This window comes from Podarcis liolepis (genome assembly GCF_965112155.1).
Source record: "Podarcis liolepis genome assembly, chromosome: 3".
NCBI classification, from domain to species: domain Eukaryota; kingdom Metazoa; phylum Chordata; class Lepidosauria; order Squamata; family Lacertidae; genus Podarcis; species Podarcis liolepis.
The window spans coordinates 56294253-56314280 of NC_139557.1; the positions used below are offsets into that span (position 1 = coordinate 56294253).

General features: G+C 41.0%; 1 protein-coding gene across 1 annotated transcript in view; it reads right to left on the bottom strand.

Moving 5' to 3' along the window:
• Positions 1–7100: 7100 nt before the first annotated feature.
• Positions 7101–20028, bottom strand: part of MAN1A1 (mannosidase alpha class 1A member 1) — a 57008-nt gene continuing 44080 nt past the window's right edge. Inside the window, exons 9-12 of the mRNA XM_083497790.1 lie at positions 17706–17925; positions 14967–15139; positions 13202–13317; positions 7101–12009 (exon numbers count right to left, since the gene is read on the bottom strand). Coding sequence (XP_083353916.1) covers positions 11886–12009; positions 13202–13317; positions 14967–15139; positions 17706–17925 — 633 coding nt within the window. The 3' untranslated portion in view covers positions 7101–11885. The remainder of the gene's footprint in view (positions 12010–13201; positions 13318–14966; positions 15140–17705; positions 17926–20028) is intronic.

Below are 20028 nucleotides of genomic sequence, written 5' to 3' on the forward strand. Positions count from 1 at the left end.
TTTTTGCAGATTCCTATATCACAACCTTCCCAGAATCTGTTTACCTCTCCATCTGTTGTTGGTTTGCAAGAACTAGGCTTGCCTTTCTGCTTTTGTCGTAGCTTGAGTCTCTGCTGCTGCTATTGAAGACGTGAGCTAGATGTTTGCTAGGGCAGGCCAAGCTGGAGGAAGGACTGTGGCGCCTGATTCCTCAGGAGGCTGAAGAGAAATTTCATGCCATCACATTATTTTTTCCTAATCAAACACTCTAACAAGATTAATCTAAATGGTTCCATCAATTCCTTTTGGTGTTTTAAAACAAAGCCTAATTATAATTTCAGATTTCTGAGTCCTCAGAAATTAGATCAGATCAATATTTTCCTGCAAGTGTTTGAAAGTCTGCCTCAATTTAAATTTCTACTTTTCCTGTCTGGTAATCGTTCAGCTTTGTTTACTCCTAAATGAGCACAGTTTTCCTCTCTTCCTCTGCAGTATTTCATCTGTCCCCCTCTTCTTCCATAATTAAATATTTGTAACCAGTGCTGTGTTGTAATCCTGATAGGCAATGTGCCACAAAAAATCGCTTCAGGTAAAGAGAGATTCAGTGAAACTATGCTTTTGAGAGCTTCTATCCCTGTTTTCCAAGGATTACCCATAACAACATAGGAGGCTGCCATATAACAAATCATACTATTGGTCCATCTTGTTTAGTATTGTCTGCTCTGACTTGCACTGGCTCTTCAGGGTTTCAGGCAGGAGGCCTTTTCAGTCCAGCCCAACCTGGTGATGCCAGGGATTGAACCTGGGACCTTCTGCATGCAAGGCAGTTGCTCTTACAATAGGCCACAGTGCTTCCCTAGTAGTATGCTACTATTATTACTACTACTATTATAGCTTCCTCTGATAGACCATGTTAATACTGAAAATATATTGCTTATCCTGAAGTCCAGGTAGAAATGTGGCAGTAGTTACTTTACAATGCAGGCCAATTCTGAAGATGTCGAGGAGACAAATGTTTAGGAATTGCCTGCTTTAAGGTGAAACTTCATGCAAAGTAGCAAGTGGAACCTCTGTGGGTCGGGGAAAAGGTTGGGCCCCATTGACCCCTGTTTTTAATAGGGAATGTCCTACTGACAGCAGTGAAGGGACTGATGTAGTGAAATATCCTTATTAGCAACAGGGATCGTCTGGTAATTATGAACGAGGAGAAAGAGATTGATTTTGAACACCATAAAATTGCTCAGCTATCTGTTATTACTAAACACTTGGTGTTTAGAACCAATAAACTGGCCATAGTGTAGATGAAACCAAGGAATAATCGGACGTGTGAACTGCAACACAGGACAAAGTGTTTCTCCTTTGCCATTTGGTTACTCAAGGTTCTGTAAGGTTCCTCCTTGTTTCAGTGGAGGCTGGTCCATCAAGACTGCCCCATCAACCTCAGTCTACAGTCAGCCAGTCCTCATCTGGCCTCATACTTGCAACCTGTCCAGGGGTTATCACTGAATGTTCACGTTCCCCTCCTTGGTCTCAGCGCTGCCATTGTGGAACTTGGTGAGGAGGAGGAGGATGGAGATACAACTAAAAGTGGTTGGCTCCCCTGCTCATTTGCTCTGGCTGCCTGCTTTCTGTCCCACCAGTCCCATAGGCACCAGCCCCCGCGGCTTTCTTCTTTCTTATATTTCACAGCAGGGCCAATGATGTCGTCTTTTGGGCACTATTTGCCAATCATCCGAATGCCAAATAAGCAAGCTTTTCTCAAAGAGCCATTCACCCAAAAAAGGTAAGCTGAGGAAGAGGGAGGTTACATTCACATGCATGGCTAAGGATTAAACTGCTACCTTAGGATAGTGCCAGAATTCTTTTATTATGACCAACCAGAACGTCACAAAATAGTGAATAAGCATTTGAGTTCATCCAGATTGGATGGTAAGCAAAAGGGTTGTGGGTATAAGGGGTGGGGAATAGGTTTGGTATTGAAACCAGGGTGTATTGCAAAACCTTATTTTTGCAATACAGTCTAAGAATGGTGTGTCATGAAAAGATTCTGCCCTTCAGAGATTACCACTACTCTGCTGAATATGAAGCATGACTTCTTAAGATCATACTGTACTTCCAGGGGAGGGGACTTAAAGTGACGCCCTCCTAAGTTACACAAACATTCTCACTGTGCAAGTAAATGTGCATGTTTTGAAAGGGCCTGCAGAATTTTATTGCTCGATTAATAACATTTTAGCCATATAAATAAAGTGGCATTTGCAACTGAACGTGAATGTGAGAATGTTGGGGGATATAACCCAACGAGGAGCTCTGCCTCCCTTCACATCTGTTCCTCTATTTGTTCAATTTGCATTTTTAAATTAATTCCATTATTCTTATGGAGCCCCAGCCTTCTCTCCTGTCCTTTCAGCATCTGTCCCCGTGACACCTTCCTTGATTCCAAACCCTGAGAAATAAAAGCGGCTCTGCGGACCAGCTGGTAGGAGAGAGCCTTGTAGCTGTCCTCTGATTCCCATGTGGCTCCCCTGAGCGATGTTCTTTTGAAATACTAACAGCATCTCTGGGCGGCTCCAGATTCTTGATTAAACTCAGCCTTTCTAGTCAACAGCTGAAAGGGACAGCATCTTTAATAATTTCTTTAATTCCTTTTTGGCTGGGAAAGTGTAAAAATCAAAGTCCACCAAGTTTTTGTTCCCCAGAGAGCAGTGAGAGCTCAAGCTTTTTATTTTATTTTGAAATTGCTCCATGAAAGTAGTAAGAAAACTTCTCTCTCTCTCTCTCTCTCTCTCTCTCTCTCTCTCTCTCTCTGTGTGTGTGTGTGTGTGTGTAAAAAATAGGAAATCCATAACAGCTGTCCAAGGATTAAGAAACAGTGGGATGTGCCAGGAGTGTCCTACAGCTTGGAAAATTTAATAATAATCATCATTATTAGGATTCCTAAAGTGTCCAAGAATGTTCAGAGCAATTACTTGCTTTATTTAAACATTTTTCATCCCATCCTTCAGCACAAGCGCTCTCAGAGCAGCTAACAAAAGGTCCTCCTCTGCCCCTTTTATCCTCCTAATGGCCCTGTGAGGTAGGCCAGAATGAAGGTTGGTGAAGGGCAGGTAATAAACAAATTAACAACAACATCAATGCTCAGGGATGATGAGAGCTGGAATCCAGAAAATCTGAGGTGCTGCAGGTTTCCCATAATCTCCCTGTTTGCTTCTGAGAAGCTCCATTCTCGTAAGTTTAGTGGGATGGATGTGGCACTCTGTATTTGGAACAGGAGGTCTTTTTTGATACACAGGGTAAACAGAGGCATTGACCTCTTTTTAATGAATTTTTCACCTTACCTGCTCCTTCCAGTGAGCAAGGTTTTTAAACAGCTGCAGGGTTGTTGCCCTTGCCGTGACTGAAACTTACATACTGAGTCTTTCATATGGCCCCCAACCCCTCCCCCCCCCCGAATTTAGCTTTTGAGGACTGTGAAGGTCTCTTTCATCTCCCTTCATTGTTGGATCTGTAAAATGTGCAGACCCAGGTTTTGTTTGGTTTTTGAAATGTTAATTCATTACTTCTCACTTTCTGTTCTCTTTTCTTTGTTGGTTATTTCACACAACATTTGTCTGGATGTAGCTTGGGGCTGAGTCTCAGTGTCTCTTCGCTGTGCTAACATTTGAGAAACCAACAGAGTATTGAGCTTAATAGTGGAGATCACTTTGGTTCTGCTCACGGAGAACGCCTGAAATGGGCCCATTGGAGAGAGGTGCAAAAATCGTAATACAGTGGTACCTCGGGTTAAGTACTTAATTCGTTCTGGAGGTCCGTTCTTAACCTGAAACTGTTCTTAACCTGAAGCATCACTTTAGCTGATGGGGCCTCCTGCTGCCCCTGCGCCGCTGCTGTGCGATTTCTGTTCTCATCCTGAAGCAAAGTTCTTAACCCAAGGTACTATTTCTGGGTTAGCGGAGTCTGTAACCTGAAGCATATGTAACCCGAGGTACCAGTGTATTGTGAAACATCCCTGCAGCTGTTGAACAATCTCATTTGCACAAGTTGCTTATACCTTTTGCATTGGATGTCTTGTGTTCAAAAGGCATGTCATTGCGTACTTTGCGGTATGCATCTAGGTTATTTCCACCCTTGGGTTTTTCAGAGTTTTGCCTTTCCCGTGTTGTAGGTCACTAGTGTGCCAGCCAGTACCTTCTAAGACAACTATTTAAAGTTACAGTGACCTTCCCTTAAAAATCCACAATACACAAGGGAGTGGGATGTATTCTATATAGTGCTAACTTAAAGTCACTCAGCAGTATACTTGCTTTTTGGTGAAATATTTTGCACTAGTGGAACACCTTTGCACAAGAGAATGCAAGTTGCTGGTAACTTTGTCACACAATCATGAGATTCTTAAGATACCCTGTGTTTTCAGATCTGAGAGTAAAAAATAATACGTGAATCTAGATAAATTTGGTATTAGTCAGAGTCTTAAGAAGAATTCTTTGCTCACTGTGAATCAGAGGTTTGGCAACTTGGGAATCACAGCTGGAGGAAACATGACAAAGAAAATACTAACAAGAAAAAAAAAACTATGTTTCATAGTTCAGTCCTATGCAAGGTAGTTCAGAGGTCATTGTTGACTGTGCTCAGTTTCCTTCTAGGGGTGTATGTGTGTGTGTAGCTTAAGGGTCTTTTCACGCAAGACTTAAATTTAACACAAGGCTGTGACTTCAGTTGACCTCTAATACAATTCTAAACTCATTTCAAGGCAAGTCAAGCTCTTTCAAAACAATTCCTGTCATTTCACAACAGCCCTAAACATCTATTGAGACTGATATAAAGGAGCAATCAACAAACAGTGATGAGATTCTGTAGTGTTTGCTTTCAAATTTGGAGCATATCTTTCCAGGCAAGCATGAACGGCAGAAACAACACCGACCCCCACAAAGCATGGGCGTAGCCAGGATTTTTGTTGGTGGGTGGCAGGACTTGGTTGGAGCGGGCATAACCAATGTGATTGGCCAGTTAGTTAAGCATTTCTATTGTTTTACTTGATTGGGATACGCTCATGCCACAAAGCAAATTTTGTTCGGTTGTGGTTTTTTTTGGTGGGGGTGTCATTTCAACTTGCTTAAGAGGAATAGTTGTCCCAGGCTTCACAATGGAAGTTTTGGGAGCCATACGAAGTACCATATATAATGTGTGCATGCCCCTCCCCCATTCTGCAACCAGAATCAAATGGCATGGACACATTTGCACATACTTTTTGGCTATACTTTATTCTGCTTCTTCCCCCTAGAAACCAGAACACAGAACTCTAAGGAAAGCAGGCGGCCTGCTCCCCAAACACTGGCATTGCTCTGTCTTTGCTGTCTACATCATTCCTGTAGCATCACCTAAGCAGCCTTTTCAACAGCAGGGCAGTGGTGTGGTGGCGTCTCTCACAAGAAAGACTACCTGATCTCTCCAACCACTGTTCCTCACTACTACACAAAGTATTTTCTTTAAGCAGTAGCAGAAAGTGTAGTTTGCAACTTTAAGGTCCATATGGCCCACGTCTGAATTTGAATGAGTTTTGTATCATCAGCTCCAGCCAGCACTACCAGTTGTCCTGGATGGTGAGAGTTGTAGCCCAACAACGTTTGGAGGGCAACTGATTCCCCATCTCTGATTCAAATGTGACCTTTACATGATGGAGGTGGAAGTATTTAAAGATCTCCCTTGCAGTACCTGTTGGTTAAACAAATGTATCCATTAAGTCTTGTGACTCAGCCCATCTCGATCTGGTGAGGAAGTTGGTGATAGATAAGCCCTTTCTTGATCCCATTTGATTCAGGTAGCCATACTTAGAGTAGACCCACTGATTTATATGTAACTCACTGGGAGATCTCCCAACTAACTAGAATGCTTGGGTTGAACTGAAAGAATCACATAAGGAGCTTCTTTTGTACATGTGCTGCTCAATGACACACTACAGAATATTTCAAAGGATTGCAGGGGATTTATTCACAAATGCAAGGTGTTTGTAAAAACCATATCCTTAGCTCATTGGTTTCTTATGACTGAAAGGTAGGACGGCTGCTGTAGGGATCCTAAGTTGGAGACTCTTTTTGTGAAATTATTAAATGAGGCGGCACTGTCATGTTCAACAAGACTCCCAAGCTCACATGATCTGAGCTTGGGATGATCTGAGCTGAGATTACTCCACTAGAGGCCGATTGAGGTAACTGCTCAACAGCAGCTCTTCCCTTCGTTCCCTAGGATTCTAGTACGAATAGTGTCATATTGCTTCTTCCCATTTCCTAAGCCTAAGACCTTCCAATCATGTCACCAAATCTTGTAAGAATGGTGCTGTGCCTTGGGGAGAAGGGGTTGAATAGAACTGTAGAGTTGAAAGGGCTGCCAAGGGCCTTCTAGTCCAACCCCCTGCAATGCAGGAATTTCAACTAAAGCATCCATGACAGATGGCCATCCAACCCCTGCTTAAAAAGCAATGAAGGAGAGTCCACAAAAAAGAAGCAACGTTGCCCGTTGCCCCTCCATCGGTTTACCAGACAGACGGAGTCTAATTGACAGCAGGGGTGCCTATTCCTTAAGGAAAAAAATAGGGCAGTAGATTACACACACATAGATATTAGCACATTATTGGGGGAGTGGCTTTATGGGGTACCAAAAATCACTTGGGCAAGGACTGGATATAGCTTGCAGGCTGCAGTTTAGCTACTTCTGGTTTAGTTGGTAAGTACTGCTCCTGCCAACCTAGCAGTTTGAAAGCACCTCAAAAGGGCAAGTAGATAAAAAGGTACTGCTCCGGTGGGAAGGTAAACGGCGTTTCTGTGCGCTGCTCTGGTTCACCAGAAGCGGCTTAGTCATGCTGGCCACATGACCCGGAAGCTGTACGCTGGCTCCCTTGGCCTATAGAGCGAGATGAACGCCGCAACCCCAGAGTTGGCCACAACTGGACCTAACGGTCAGGGGTCCCTTTACCCTTTACCTTACTGCAGTAGAAATAAATCTACAGAACCAATTTTGGTTCATTACCTCCCATACAGCTATCCAGCATAACTTTTCCTCTTTACAGGAAATTTAACTCTTTCGGCACTTCAGTGCAAGGAAAAAAATCCACCAAAATAAGAGGCTGTATTAAAAGACTTTATTCACAATAGATTTTTTTTGTTTTGTTTTACAAATATAGTTCTTAAAAAGTAAGCATTTTGTTCTCTTATAACTTCAGAGATTTCTATAAAGGTGGAAGAAAACTAAGTAGGATATGCAGAAATAATAATTAAAAAAATACACAATATGACCACACAAGTTTACTGAATCAACAAGGTGTCACTGGGTATCATAGAGCTGTCATATAAACAAACATGGACTTTAAATTCGCATTTCAGGATTTAATATATATTTAAACAACTGCAGTGTGATATGCTGAAGAGCAATGTAAATTCAGACACTGTTGAAACAGGAAGAGACACTTTAAAAAAATTAAAAATTGCCTTAAATTACACATACAGTGGTCAGCATTAGCTCAGTCACCCATAGTTACTCCTACTGAATGTAAACACAGTGTTATTTCCAGCTTGATTGTGTGACAAATTCTAGGAAATACTAAAAGTTAATTCTGAAGCTATTTACACCACTGTAAATAATTTCAGGACCGTAGCTACAACTTTTTAAATGGTGATTACTCTGAAGTTTTATACTTTGGTGTTTTGTGTTAACATAAATTACTGCTTTGAAGATATAAAAACATGTTTCTCTTACACTTTGCAGTTCTACAGGGAGATACAATCTTCTTGTCTACTTACATCACTTTACAAAAAAGGTACATTATAGTGCAGCTTGTACATACAACCTGATTACTGTATGTTATAGAAACATTGTGCTCTTTCAAATAATAAGACCAATGAACAAAAAACTACCATAATCACAACTTCCCATAAAGAGAAATATGTAACTGATCAAAACACTTGTGTCAAATACATTAGGGAAAATAAACCTGGTGAAATAATCACTAAATTGCCTGCAAGAGGAAAATAAGAAATATCCAGTACAATTCCTGCTGCATTTATAAATTTCTATTTCCACTCTGTTTATAGTGACTGACAAAAAAAAGTTTCACAGAAGCACAGTAACCATTTCACACATTTGGCCAGGTTCCTCCAAAATGGCACCAGTGGGTTTTGATGAGGTCCACACTGGAAGATTGGCAACAAATAGGGGAGAAATCTATGCATTAGGCCAGGCATAGGCAAACTTGGCCCTCCAGATGTTTTGGGACTACAACTCCCACCATCCCTTGCTAACAGGACCAGTGGTCAGGGATGATGGGAGTTGTAGTCCCAAAACATCTGGAGAGCCGAGTTTGCCTATGCCTGCATTAGGCAATAAAAGATGTCAACTGGACCTGAGCCACTGACAAAATACTGTTAGAGAGTGTTGGAAAAATGATTCCCTTTAAAGGCTTCTATCAGGACATTTTTGAGAAACAGGATGCTTAAGGCGTGATGTATCCTGCCTAGAATATGGGGTTGGACTGAATATTATTTTTAACAATTCACTACATATGGCATTACACAGTTTGAGGGCTATAGGGTTTACTGAGCTTTGCTTAACCAGACAATACTTCTATGTATGAGCATCTGCTGAAAGCCCAGAAGAGCAAGTTACAAAGGGCTACTTATGTTCAATGATGCCATCTCTTGGAATGTTTAAAAGCCTGTTAAACTGAACAGAAAATACTATCTGGATTGTGGCCTTTGAAAATCAGGACAATTTGTCTTAGCTATACATAGCAGATTATATCTCTACAGAACATTTTTTAAACAAAATGTTCCAGATTTATACGTGAAGAGAAGCAATCGATTGGCACAAAAAGGGTGTGGTAATTCTACAAGGCAGCCTGTTAAAAATGGAGCCTGGCAGGACTTCAGTCAGAAGGCAGAAATGGAATACTATATTAGAAAACTGAAAACCATACTTAAGGTAATCCAAGATCACTGCCATTTTTATTGGCTCAGTCTTAGAAGATGCCCTCTGCTTTTGGTTCTAACGTTTATTCCTCATATAGGATCTCAAATGGGATAATTCACATTCTACTACGATGCCTCTGTGGGAGAACTTGCTCAGAAGATGGATTCCCCCCACTGACACTAGCTTCCACAGAAAGTAAGAGGGGTTCTTTCGTTGAAGCTGTAACTTAAGCTTGGGAAATCATTTAAAAATAAAAAAACTTATACAGTTAGCAACTTTCAAAAATTTGGTGACTCTGCAGCCCTACATTTAATTGGTGTCTTGCATTTGCTTTTCCATTTTAGGTTTTGAAGAACCAATTAACCTTAAAAACAGAGGTCTGCCAGTCAACACCAGCAGACTTACATCATTCCAAGTTACCAGATGAGAATACCTGTATGGCTGAGTATATTTTGATCCTGTCCTCTCGCTTGTGTGTTGCGTATATTTTCTTTATATGGCAGAAGCCACCACTATTTGCTTAAAAAATTAGAGAATTTAATTCCATTCTGCATTTAGACTTTGAATATACACACAATAGTGCTTTGGGTGATACAATAGGATGTTCTTTGTAGTTTGAAAAATGCATTATAGCCTGTGAGCTAGAAATAAACCAGAAGCTTCTTTCCCCTTCATTCCTTCAAGGGGGGGGGGGAGGATAAAATATGAAGTTTCTCATAACAGAAAGTAAAGGAATGTTTAGATTTACCACAGTATTGATTTTCTATACATCAGGCTATCCAACTATTTTCAAATAAAAATGTTTAAAGTGAATAACATCTGAATTAATGTTTCACATAAATGAGTAAAGAATTGAGCACACAGACACATAGCAGAAGAGTATAGCATATGAAAGGCTTCTTTTAATTTGTCTAACTGATTTTCTGGACTGTAAAGATGTTAGCAGAAGTCCAGAATCAGAAATGTGACACCGATTCTAGTTAAATAAAGAAGAAAAAAATGCTTGTATTTTCATTATTATACTTTATTATAGTGGTTCTTGTGATGGCTTAAAAATCCATACACCAACACCATATCCAATTACCTGAACATCAGTCTAGAATAATAATCAAGTTTTAGTGTAAGAAAATTTGCTAGGCAACTCATTTGTAATAACCAGAGATTCATGTGTGCCAGCAACTCGCATGGTTTCCTTTGATTCTTCAGCTGCCATGCCTGATCTTAGAATAATTGTTTTTTTTTAAAAAATGGGATGGGTGAGTAGGGAATGAATGTAGCACGGAGAGGCACAGAAAGAGGAATAATACATAAATTTGGGGGGAATTATTGCTTGTGTTCTCTCACTATTCTACCAGATCGAAATATAAGAGATTTCATTCCTATGGTCTTCACAAATGCTGTGGCATAGCCCTGGGTAAATCTATTACATTGAAAGTTAGAATTGTGTAAAGCTGTTCATCAGCACAGAAACTGATGCAGATTATCACCAGGTTTTTTTAAATCTGTGGATCACTCATTTTATGCACCATTCCAAAAAGTCCTTCAGCTACCAAGGAGTTACCTGTGTTGAATCAAATCTGTGGTTCTCATATTTCTTAGCATAAAAAGGTTTGCAATAGATTAGAATAACAGTGTGTGCCTGTTAAATCACAGGCACCTATGTGGCCAAGTAGCTTTACTATATTAATCACTAATTAAAGGCTATTCTGCTCAGAAAGGCATCCCAACTGGTAAACTGGAAAAAGCAGTGCTGTTTCATCCTCTGATTAGACTACTAACCACAGTTATTGAAAAAAATTGGGCTGTCTCAACCAACATTCCATTTCTGTCACTTTGATTAACACTGATTAATATGAGTACAGAGTAGAATCTTTTTTAAAGCAAAGCATTTAAAGCAGTAGTGGTTTTTTTCCATCTCTCAAATGTGAATGAAAGCTGAAATGTGGATTTCTAAAGCATAGCACCTTCTCTTCCTACTTCCACAGCATTGTTCCTGGTATCTACCAAGTGTCACACAGTGGAATGTCTGAAATGGCAATCAACATACTTGCAACACTAGCTAGTCCTAGTCTCTAAATGGGCAAAGGCTTAACACAAAGGATTTCACAGATCAACCCATTTCTCATAAGAAATTACAAGTTTCAGGAGAAACCAGGTGGTGCCTTCAAATGCAAATCATGCTGAAACTTTGCACTAACAGAAGGTTTTGATATTTGCAAATTGTTGTAGATAAGGGTAAGTTCAGATGGCAGCTGCTATGCTCTTGGGTGTTGTGGCTGCTTGTGAAACCAAATACAGGAAAAGAAAAAAAAGGGCCCTAAATTTACTTGTATTTAAGTTGATTTGCAGTTATGTTCTAAAATTGTTATTAGATAAGGGTTTCAACATCTGGACTTTGCCTATCAAGAAAAGCCACAGTTTAACATAATAGTGCACACAGATGAGATGAAACTATTCTTATGAACAGAACACCTTCTAAAGTATTCAAATTACCAATTAATGAGAGACCCGCATAAGAAGAGGCTGTCACAGTCAGATTTGTCTCTAGTAATAGACAAACCACATTAACATATATTAAAAAAGAAAAAGCTCTTCATACTTAATTCTTTATGGCTTTTTGCAACACAGCAAAGTATTACAGCTTAAAGCAGACATCTCCTCACAGAGGAGGAAAAGATTTTGCAGTCAAAAACAAAATGGAAAACAAGTAACATGCTGACCTCTGTATTCTATTTGGCCAGATGCATCCTGCAGCCTAACAAAATCTAGAGATGACAAGTTACAATTCCTCTCAAAACATAAATATGTTTAATTATAATTAATTACTTTAGGTCACTTGTTAAATATTGTACAGGTAGACACCAGACTGCAAATAATTGGTTCAAAACTAAAAAATGATGGAATTTTAATTACTACGTTGTGTGCCCCAAACAGAATTCAGCATTATTTTATTGGCTTTTTCTTTTTTCCTCCTCTTCTTTTTTCAGAACTGGTAGAGGGTGTGCCTCAGTGTTAAAGACCCAATGTTCAAACGGTAGAAGATCATCTTCAGAAAATAATAAATATAGATACCTGGCAAAAAAAAAAGGATATTTAACAAACTACAAAACTGGAAGGCTCACATAGGAATAATAATGGAATCATTTGTATCTCTCAAAACACCTAGATCAATAAAAGTACAATATATCTTCAATGTGGCATAGTGGTTAGTGTTGAACTAGGACGTGGGAGAACAGGGTTCAAGCTTATTATGTGACTTTGGGCCAGTCTGTGCCTAAACTACCCCACCGGGTTGTTGCGATGATAAAATGGGGCAAGGAAAACCCATGTCTGCCACCTGAGCTCCTTGGACGAAAGGTGGGATATAAATAAAACAAAATATAAAGGAATAGCTAGGAAAATACCTGACTGCATCTAAATTTTAGTTCCCTTTCTAAGCTCACATTTGTGTGTGTGCGCAAAGCAGCTTAGCACTCAAAATGACACATGGGGAAAGAAGAGATTTCCTCAAAGGAAACATGGAAATGCAGCTATGGGACTTTTTTGCTCTTCAATATACAGATGCTCCAGAAGCTTAAATGGGGCTTAGAAAGCCCCTGTTGCCTCTGGAAGGGATGATATACAGAAGATCAGCCCTGATGGATCAGACCAAAGGCCCATAAATGCTTCTCTCCTCCAGTCTATTCTCATAAAACACTGGGGGTAAGTGGAGAAACAGGGATGGGTTCAATGCTCAAGGTTGAGTGGGAATTTGATCATGGTTCTCCTAAGTCCTAGGTCCGACACTACCCACAGGTCAGTTTTCAGAGGCACAGAACCAAATGACTGCAGTCTCACCCTTACTTGGAACCAATCTGCCTGATCACAGCCCTGGCGTTCCTGGTCACAGTTACATTTCTTTGTCCTTGTCTCAACTGACATGCTTGCTGAAGACAACAGCAGTACCCCCTGAAGCCCCCTGCTTCTATTCTGGCCCCGAACAGCATTTCCATGCAATTCTTTGCCAAAAAAGCAGAACTTGTTTTCTCTATCACACACCAAGATTATGTGCAAAACTCCCATCTGTTAAAATACTATGGTACTTCAGTAAACAGACCATCTTGTCTTTGAAAGACCACTAGAGATAACCTGCTTGCTTCTCCTGGTTCTGACTCCCCATATTCCCATACCCCTTTTTTGTTCTGCTGCCCTGTATACCAGCCCATACAAAGATTAATGACTCTTAGCTCTTCAACTTTTAAACTGAAGGGTTTCAACTGCTTACTTGAGTGTTTCTGAAAGGAAGAAACTCTGCTGCACATCATCATGGGTTTGACGGTTGCTGTAAACATCCCTAACACCAGAATAGCCGCCATCTACTCTGCAGTATTTTTCCAATGCCTGAATTCAAAGAAAGGAAAAGAGGAGTTTGATATTTTATAACTTACACCCTGCGCTTTAATGTAAAACATCTTCAGGGCACCTAATAGCACAAAGTTAAAAATTTAAACAATATAAAATAGCACAATGAAACACCAGCATCACAACAAATGTAAAACAACTGCCCAACTGAAGCCAACAAGACCAGTTAATGATTGCTATTTAAAGTCTCATTGATTTTGAGCCATTTAACACACAACTTCAAAATGGAGTCCTCAAATTCCCTACACTGTAGTTTTTTCAAACAGATACAGTTCCTGAACTCAAAGGACATGCAGAGTAGAAAAACTACCATCTTTATTCCACACCTAGACAAAGCTCCTATTGTACTGATGTGTTTCCCAGCTCACCAACCATTCAGATGGAAGTCGAAGATACTGAAAGATACTGGGCACAGTATGACTTGGGACCTAAATACTTGAAGTTATCCTGGTATCTGCTGATGGGGCCCTACTGAGAAGTGCACCAGTGAGTGATTGCAGCTGCTGTTACTATTATGGTTTTACCATTTCAATATTTGTCTGATGTTCATGTTTTGATATTTATGATTACAGTTGCATTGAAGTTTATATTTGGCTGTGGTATTTGCTCTGTAATTACTATATATTGCTTTGGGATCACTTTTGACATGACCGGCAGCCAATAAATCCAAGGTATTGGACACTGAATATATTCATGTTAAAATAGAGTTAGGTACTGATGGATACTAAAAAAGAATTAATAGTTATTTTTCAAACAAAAGGAAATAGGAGATTTGTGGAGAACTGTCTGGGATATTTTGTGGGAAACTGCAGTCAAACATAACTATGCATGAGTGCTGGTTAGTACATGAAGGGGTTAAGAACAGAGAAGTTTGTTCCTAGACTAAGGTCACACTTCTGTGATGTGGGAGGAAGTGAAGCCTTCTCTTCCTGTTCCCTTTCTCTGTGCCATGTAACTGGTCAAGAAGATTTGTCTAAGCAAGCGCCAAGCTTAGAGCATGTGTTTGATGCTTTCTGTATTTTCTACCCAAGAGTGTTCTGCCAGTGTTCTCCTTGCTGCTGCTTGGACAAATGCATGAATCTTTGGAACCTCTGGAACATTTTGTAAATAAAGTATTTTAAACGTACTTACCAGTGTGTAGTCAGTTCATTGCAAGAGTGGTAGAAAAAGAGGAACACTGTAAAAGGGTCTACCAACCTATATTCCTATTGATATTGCTGCTAGACTTTTGTGTGTTTAAACTCTGCTATTGGGGGCTCTCTTCTGCTACAGAGTGTGCAAAGCTCCATGTTTTGAATCTGGGCACCCAGCGGATTCTTTTGTTATTTACCCCCCACATTTGGGTCACAAGGATTAATATTTTCCTCCCATATGTTTAAGACTCATAAGCTGAGTATTTATCAGTATTTCCAGCTAATGCACAAGGTGGGAGGGCACTAAGGAACTCAAATCAAGGAGTTAGAAGGAATGAATAAGGACACTGTTAATGGGGAATTATTTAAGGAACTGGGTAATTATAAAATTCACATGAGGCAGAAAAATCATTAATTTTTACTAGGCAAGCTTATTTTGAGTGAAAATAAAACACATTATTCAAATTTAAGCCTTTAAACAAACAAATATATTACCTCTACAGCTTCCCAGCCCCACTGCCGGTACTTTGGATCATGAGTGAATCTCCACATATACATGTAGGTTTCGATAACTTCAGGCCGTAAGATGTAGTATTTTTCATTCTGTCTAGTAGCAATTGCCTCAACTCCACCATCAAACCTGAAGGCTTCTGGTCCCAGCTTCATGCCTACACAAACAATGTGTAATATCCAACTGAGTTGGCACATGAAAAACTTTCAACTCTGCTTGTGTCATTAATGCATGACATTTTAGTGTGGAGGGCACAAATATTTTGAAAGCATCCCAATAAAACTTATAAAAACACACCTCTTCTATGACATTTATTGATATCCCTGTCCCTTCCAGGAACTAATGCAGAATAAAAAGGGCAAACTGGGGAAACAAAACTAGAAGAATGAATCTGCTTAAAAATTGTAGGCAACAATATTTCCAAGCTGAAAGTTGGGTCAAAGATAATGTTGGACTATGAATAGGCCTTATGTATGAACCACTCTAAGTTTTCTAGCAATATTGCTTTCTCTCACTCCAGGTTTTATTGGAGAAGGAAACATGTCCTTGATGAAACTTTAGCTTGAATATTTAAAATCTTATTATTTTTTGAGTACATAATGCCAATTGGTTGAAAGGGTTTATATGCCAACAGTTTAGCCTGTTTTAAATAGGCTCAACTGATCTCAACTAGAAGTCAGGTCAGGGAATACTCCTTCAGCCGAGATTCAGCAAGCACCCTCACTTTTGACTCTTAGGTGTCTCTTCAATATCTTTTTATACTGACAAGTCTTGCATTGGTTTGAGTTCTTTTAGTCTGGCCCGCCATTTTAATTATTGTTTTGTACTGTTTTTAATTATTTTTGTGTTTTATTGAAGTATGCCGCCAGAGACTGTAGCATATAAATACTTTAATAAATATTGATCTGTGCTTGTTTCAAGTTCTAGGCAATTCAAAATTAAGCTCTTGCATGCATTGATCATACTTTGCAGCCAAATTTGATACAAAAGTCTGCTACCTTTCCCTTTACTGGACAGTTTGGTGTAACTTGGAAGTTCACAAGACAAGTGCCCGTTCCTCTGGAAGCAGAAGCAACTATTAAAACGCTACTGAAATCTACAAAGTAGTCGTTAGTAAAGGCAGTTAAGTCCAAGACATAGGAATACATTTAAATCTGCTGGGAACATGTTGCATCTTTTTAGCTTTTTAAAAATACCTGTAAAAACAAACCCTTTAGAAGTTTTCCCATAGATGTACATGGATATTGGACAACTGTGTACAATATCTATTGAATGTGTTTTAACAGAGGCAAAATGATACATAATGCATGTGTGCTGAAATGGAGAAGCTTCCAAGTAAACTGAGTGGAACTGATTTCTAGCACAGCCTTCTCCAATGTAGCGCCCTCCAGATGTTTTGGACTATGTCTTCCATCACCCCATACCACTGGCCATGCTAGCTGGGGCTGATGAGGAGTTGGAAGTCAACAACATCTTGAAGGCACCAGGTTGGAAAAGCTAGTCTAGCTTTTTACACGTCTGTCAAACTAACACAGGCACTCACTGGCTGATAGCCCACTACAAAACTTGCTACCAGTGTTAAAAGAGAGAGCGAGAAACACTCTTTAGTCAATAAGAAAATAGATTACAGGTAGTGTCATCCTGTACCAATCATAGTTTCAGTGGTGTTGTCTAACTACTCCAAGGACAGAAGGTGGTTGTCAAAAGCAGTTCTACAGCTTATCTTGGAATGCATGAATATACCACTCTGGGTCTTAATATCAAGGAGAAACTCCCCCTCAAAAAACTTCCCTCCAAACAACATACAGTGGTACCTCGGTTTATGAACTTAATCCGTTCCGGAAGTCCGTTCTTAAACCGAAACCGTTTTTAAACCGAGGCGTACTTTCGCTCATGAGGCCTCCCGCCACCGGTGCTCTTTCACCGTTCGGATTCCATTCCTAGACCAAGGTAAAGTTCTCAAACTACTTCCAGTTTTGCGGAGTTTGTAATCGTTCGTAAACAGGGCTGCTCTTAAACTGAGATACCACTGTACTCTGCTGACTGTAATTTATTTTAACTGTTTTTAATACTAAATTTTAAATTGCTGTAATCTGTGTCATGTGACAAAGGTATTTGAGAGCAGAAGCAGTAAGGGAAGCAGTAAAGGAGTCTAGAAATGTTGTGAAGTGCTGAAAAGCTGCAGAATCACTTAGCATGCTGAATCACTGTGACTCATCTTGAGGGTGACTCATTCTCTGTATACGTATTGTATCTGCAGGCAGACTCAGTCAGTCAGTGTGTGTGTCTGTGTGTATGGAACCTGACTCAGAAGTGAAGCCTGTACTCTGTGTATGCTCTGAAGCTAGTTTAAATCTTCTGTTCACTATGCTGTTTATTTGCAAACAAGTTTTAACACGGTAAAGCTTTTATTCTTTTACTGAAGAAGACTCTGCATTATTAATTTACGCTGCGCGTCAATATGCTCTGGGATCTGGTGGTGAAGGGCATGTAAAAATAATAGATGACCCTCGTGGACCCTTCCAACACTACAAGTCTGCGATTCTGTGGTGACAAGTAACACAAATTCAATGCAGAAAAAGTAAAATGTATTAACTGTGTTGGGGTGGGGAAAGCAAAATGCACAGCACTAACCATCAATATAGAATTGGGCAAGTTTTTTTTTTTTTGGGGGGGGGGGAAACCCTCTGGAAAAGAGCTACTCCACAAAGTTTAATGCTTACTTGTGCGATCGTAAGACTCGTGACATGTGCGGGCAATTTCAGCACCAAGTTCAATGTGACGTCCAGTTTTATCAGCGGGTGCTCCATCTGCACCCAGAACGAACATCCCTCCAGCAAAGCAAGTGAGGTGGCCCATTTTGTGTTCAAGCAGCCCACCCTTCCACTCAGCAATGTACATCAAACCAGTGCTAGATTTTCGGAGCAGATGGGTTTCGATAGACTAGAAAAATGCAAAAATATTTCTGTATTAGAAATAGACGCTCAGCTGGAAGGCATACTGCAGATCAGAAAGGGTACCAGAGGATGTTGTCATAGTTAACAAGAAGAATCAAGGAAGATGTTTTGAGACAGGAAGGCTTCCCTCAGAAACTAGAAGCGTTGCCCAAATTAGAACAATATGAAAAACAAATTTGTACCAAAATGCTAGCAGACGGTAATGGTTGTAAAAAGGAAGCATGTTGCTAAAAACATTAAGACAAACAATAAAATAGTCGTTAAATACATCAGAAGCAGGAAACCAGCTAGGCAGGTGGCTGCATCAATAGAAAGCAGGGGAGGAAAAGGAGTGTACAAAGGAGCTGAATACATTTGTTGTGTCTGTCTTTACTGCCTGAAGTGACATTTTCCGGGAGCGATGTGAAGAACCGAGGCAAATAGTGACAAAGGACAAAATTCTAGGCCTTACTGACATATTTAAAATAAACAACTTGCCAGATCCAGATAGTATCTACTCTAGCATTCTTGAACTCTAATGTGAAAAGATTTAGGGGCTTCTTAGTCTGCCTGGCAGCAGTCCCCCTCCCCATAAGCGACTTCCATAGGTTGGTATAGTATTTCATGAAGAATGAGCAGCTGTCATGGCAAGGGCAGATTTCGGCACACACAGTATGTTACTAGTGTTTCACATATGCAGTGGCCTCTGTACAGCATAGGCTTAGTTGACATATCTGATTAAACTTTTTAAAAAGATGGAAACCCAACTTATTATGCTTCCCTTTACCTGAGGGAAAGGGCTACATTTAGTACAGGACTGCTTTTAAAAACCCACCATCTTTGAACAGTCACAAAGATACAATTTAGTCACAACAGCCAGTGAGGGCTTCATTCAGAAATAACAGATTTTCAATATTTAGTTATTGCTGTTCCTTGTAGCCATTGGGGGGGGGGGAATCCTGCAAGGACACTACATACCGTATTTTTCGCACCATAGGACGCACTTTTTCCTTCCTAAAAAGCAAGGGAAAATGTGTGTGCGTCCTATGGAGCGAATGCAGCGGGGAGGCAGGCGGGAAAAGCCCTCAAGAGCCGCACACAAGCTTCGTGCGCTCTTGCGGGCTTTTCTCTAGGAGGGAGAAGGGACTGACTGGCTGCAGCAGTCCCTTTTCCCTCCTGGGGGAAAAGCCCCCAAGAGCGGCACCGTCTTTAAAGGCTGCGCGGCTCCTGCGGGCTTTTCTACGAGGTGGGGGAATCCCCCCACCTCCCAGAAAAGCCAGGAGAAGCCGCACAGCCCCTTTAAAGAGAGCGCGGCTTCTGCGGGAGTTGGGGGAAGCTGCAGCAGATTCCCTCCTCCCGGGCTCCCTTTGAAGCGGCAATGTGGGAGGGGAGCAGCTTACACTCGTGTAAGCAGCTCCTCTCCCACTTTCCTCCTTCAAAGCAACTACGGAGGAGGGAAGGAAGGGGACCATGGATCCTCCGCTGCTGGAGGCTTCAGCGGATTCCCTCCTCCGTGATTGGTTTGAAGCGGCAATGTGGGAGGGGAGCAGCTTACACTTGTGTAAGCAGCTCCTCTCCCACTTTCCTGCTTCAAAGCAACTACGGAGGAGAGAAGGAAGGGGACCATGGATCCTCCGCTGCTCACGGCTGCAGCGGATTCCTCCTCCTTGATTGCTGGGAGTTTCTCTGGGCAGGAATTCCCTCAGCTTAAGTGGGGTGGGGGAAGTGTGGCAGGTAGGGGGGTACTGAGAGACACATGTCTCTCAGATGAAAATTGGGAGTGGGCATTGTGTGAAGTGGCTGTGGATCTCCTGCCGCAGAACTGTAGGACTGTATAGAGTTGGGAGGGCCACCCAAGGGTCATCTAGCCCAGCCCCCTCAGAATGTAGGAATCACAGCTAAAGAACGCCAGGCAGATGGTCCCCCAACCGCTGCTTAAAAGCCTCCAGTGGTGGAGACCCCAAACACCTTCCGAGGTCATAGAATTGCAGGGTTGGAAGGGAACCCCAGGAGTCATTTAGTCCAGCCCCGGTGGACAGCGGGCGCAATCCATCCCGTTGTGCAAGACTAAAGATGCTGTGTAAGGCTAAAGAAGAAGCCAAGGCAGTGA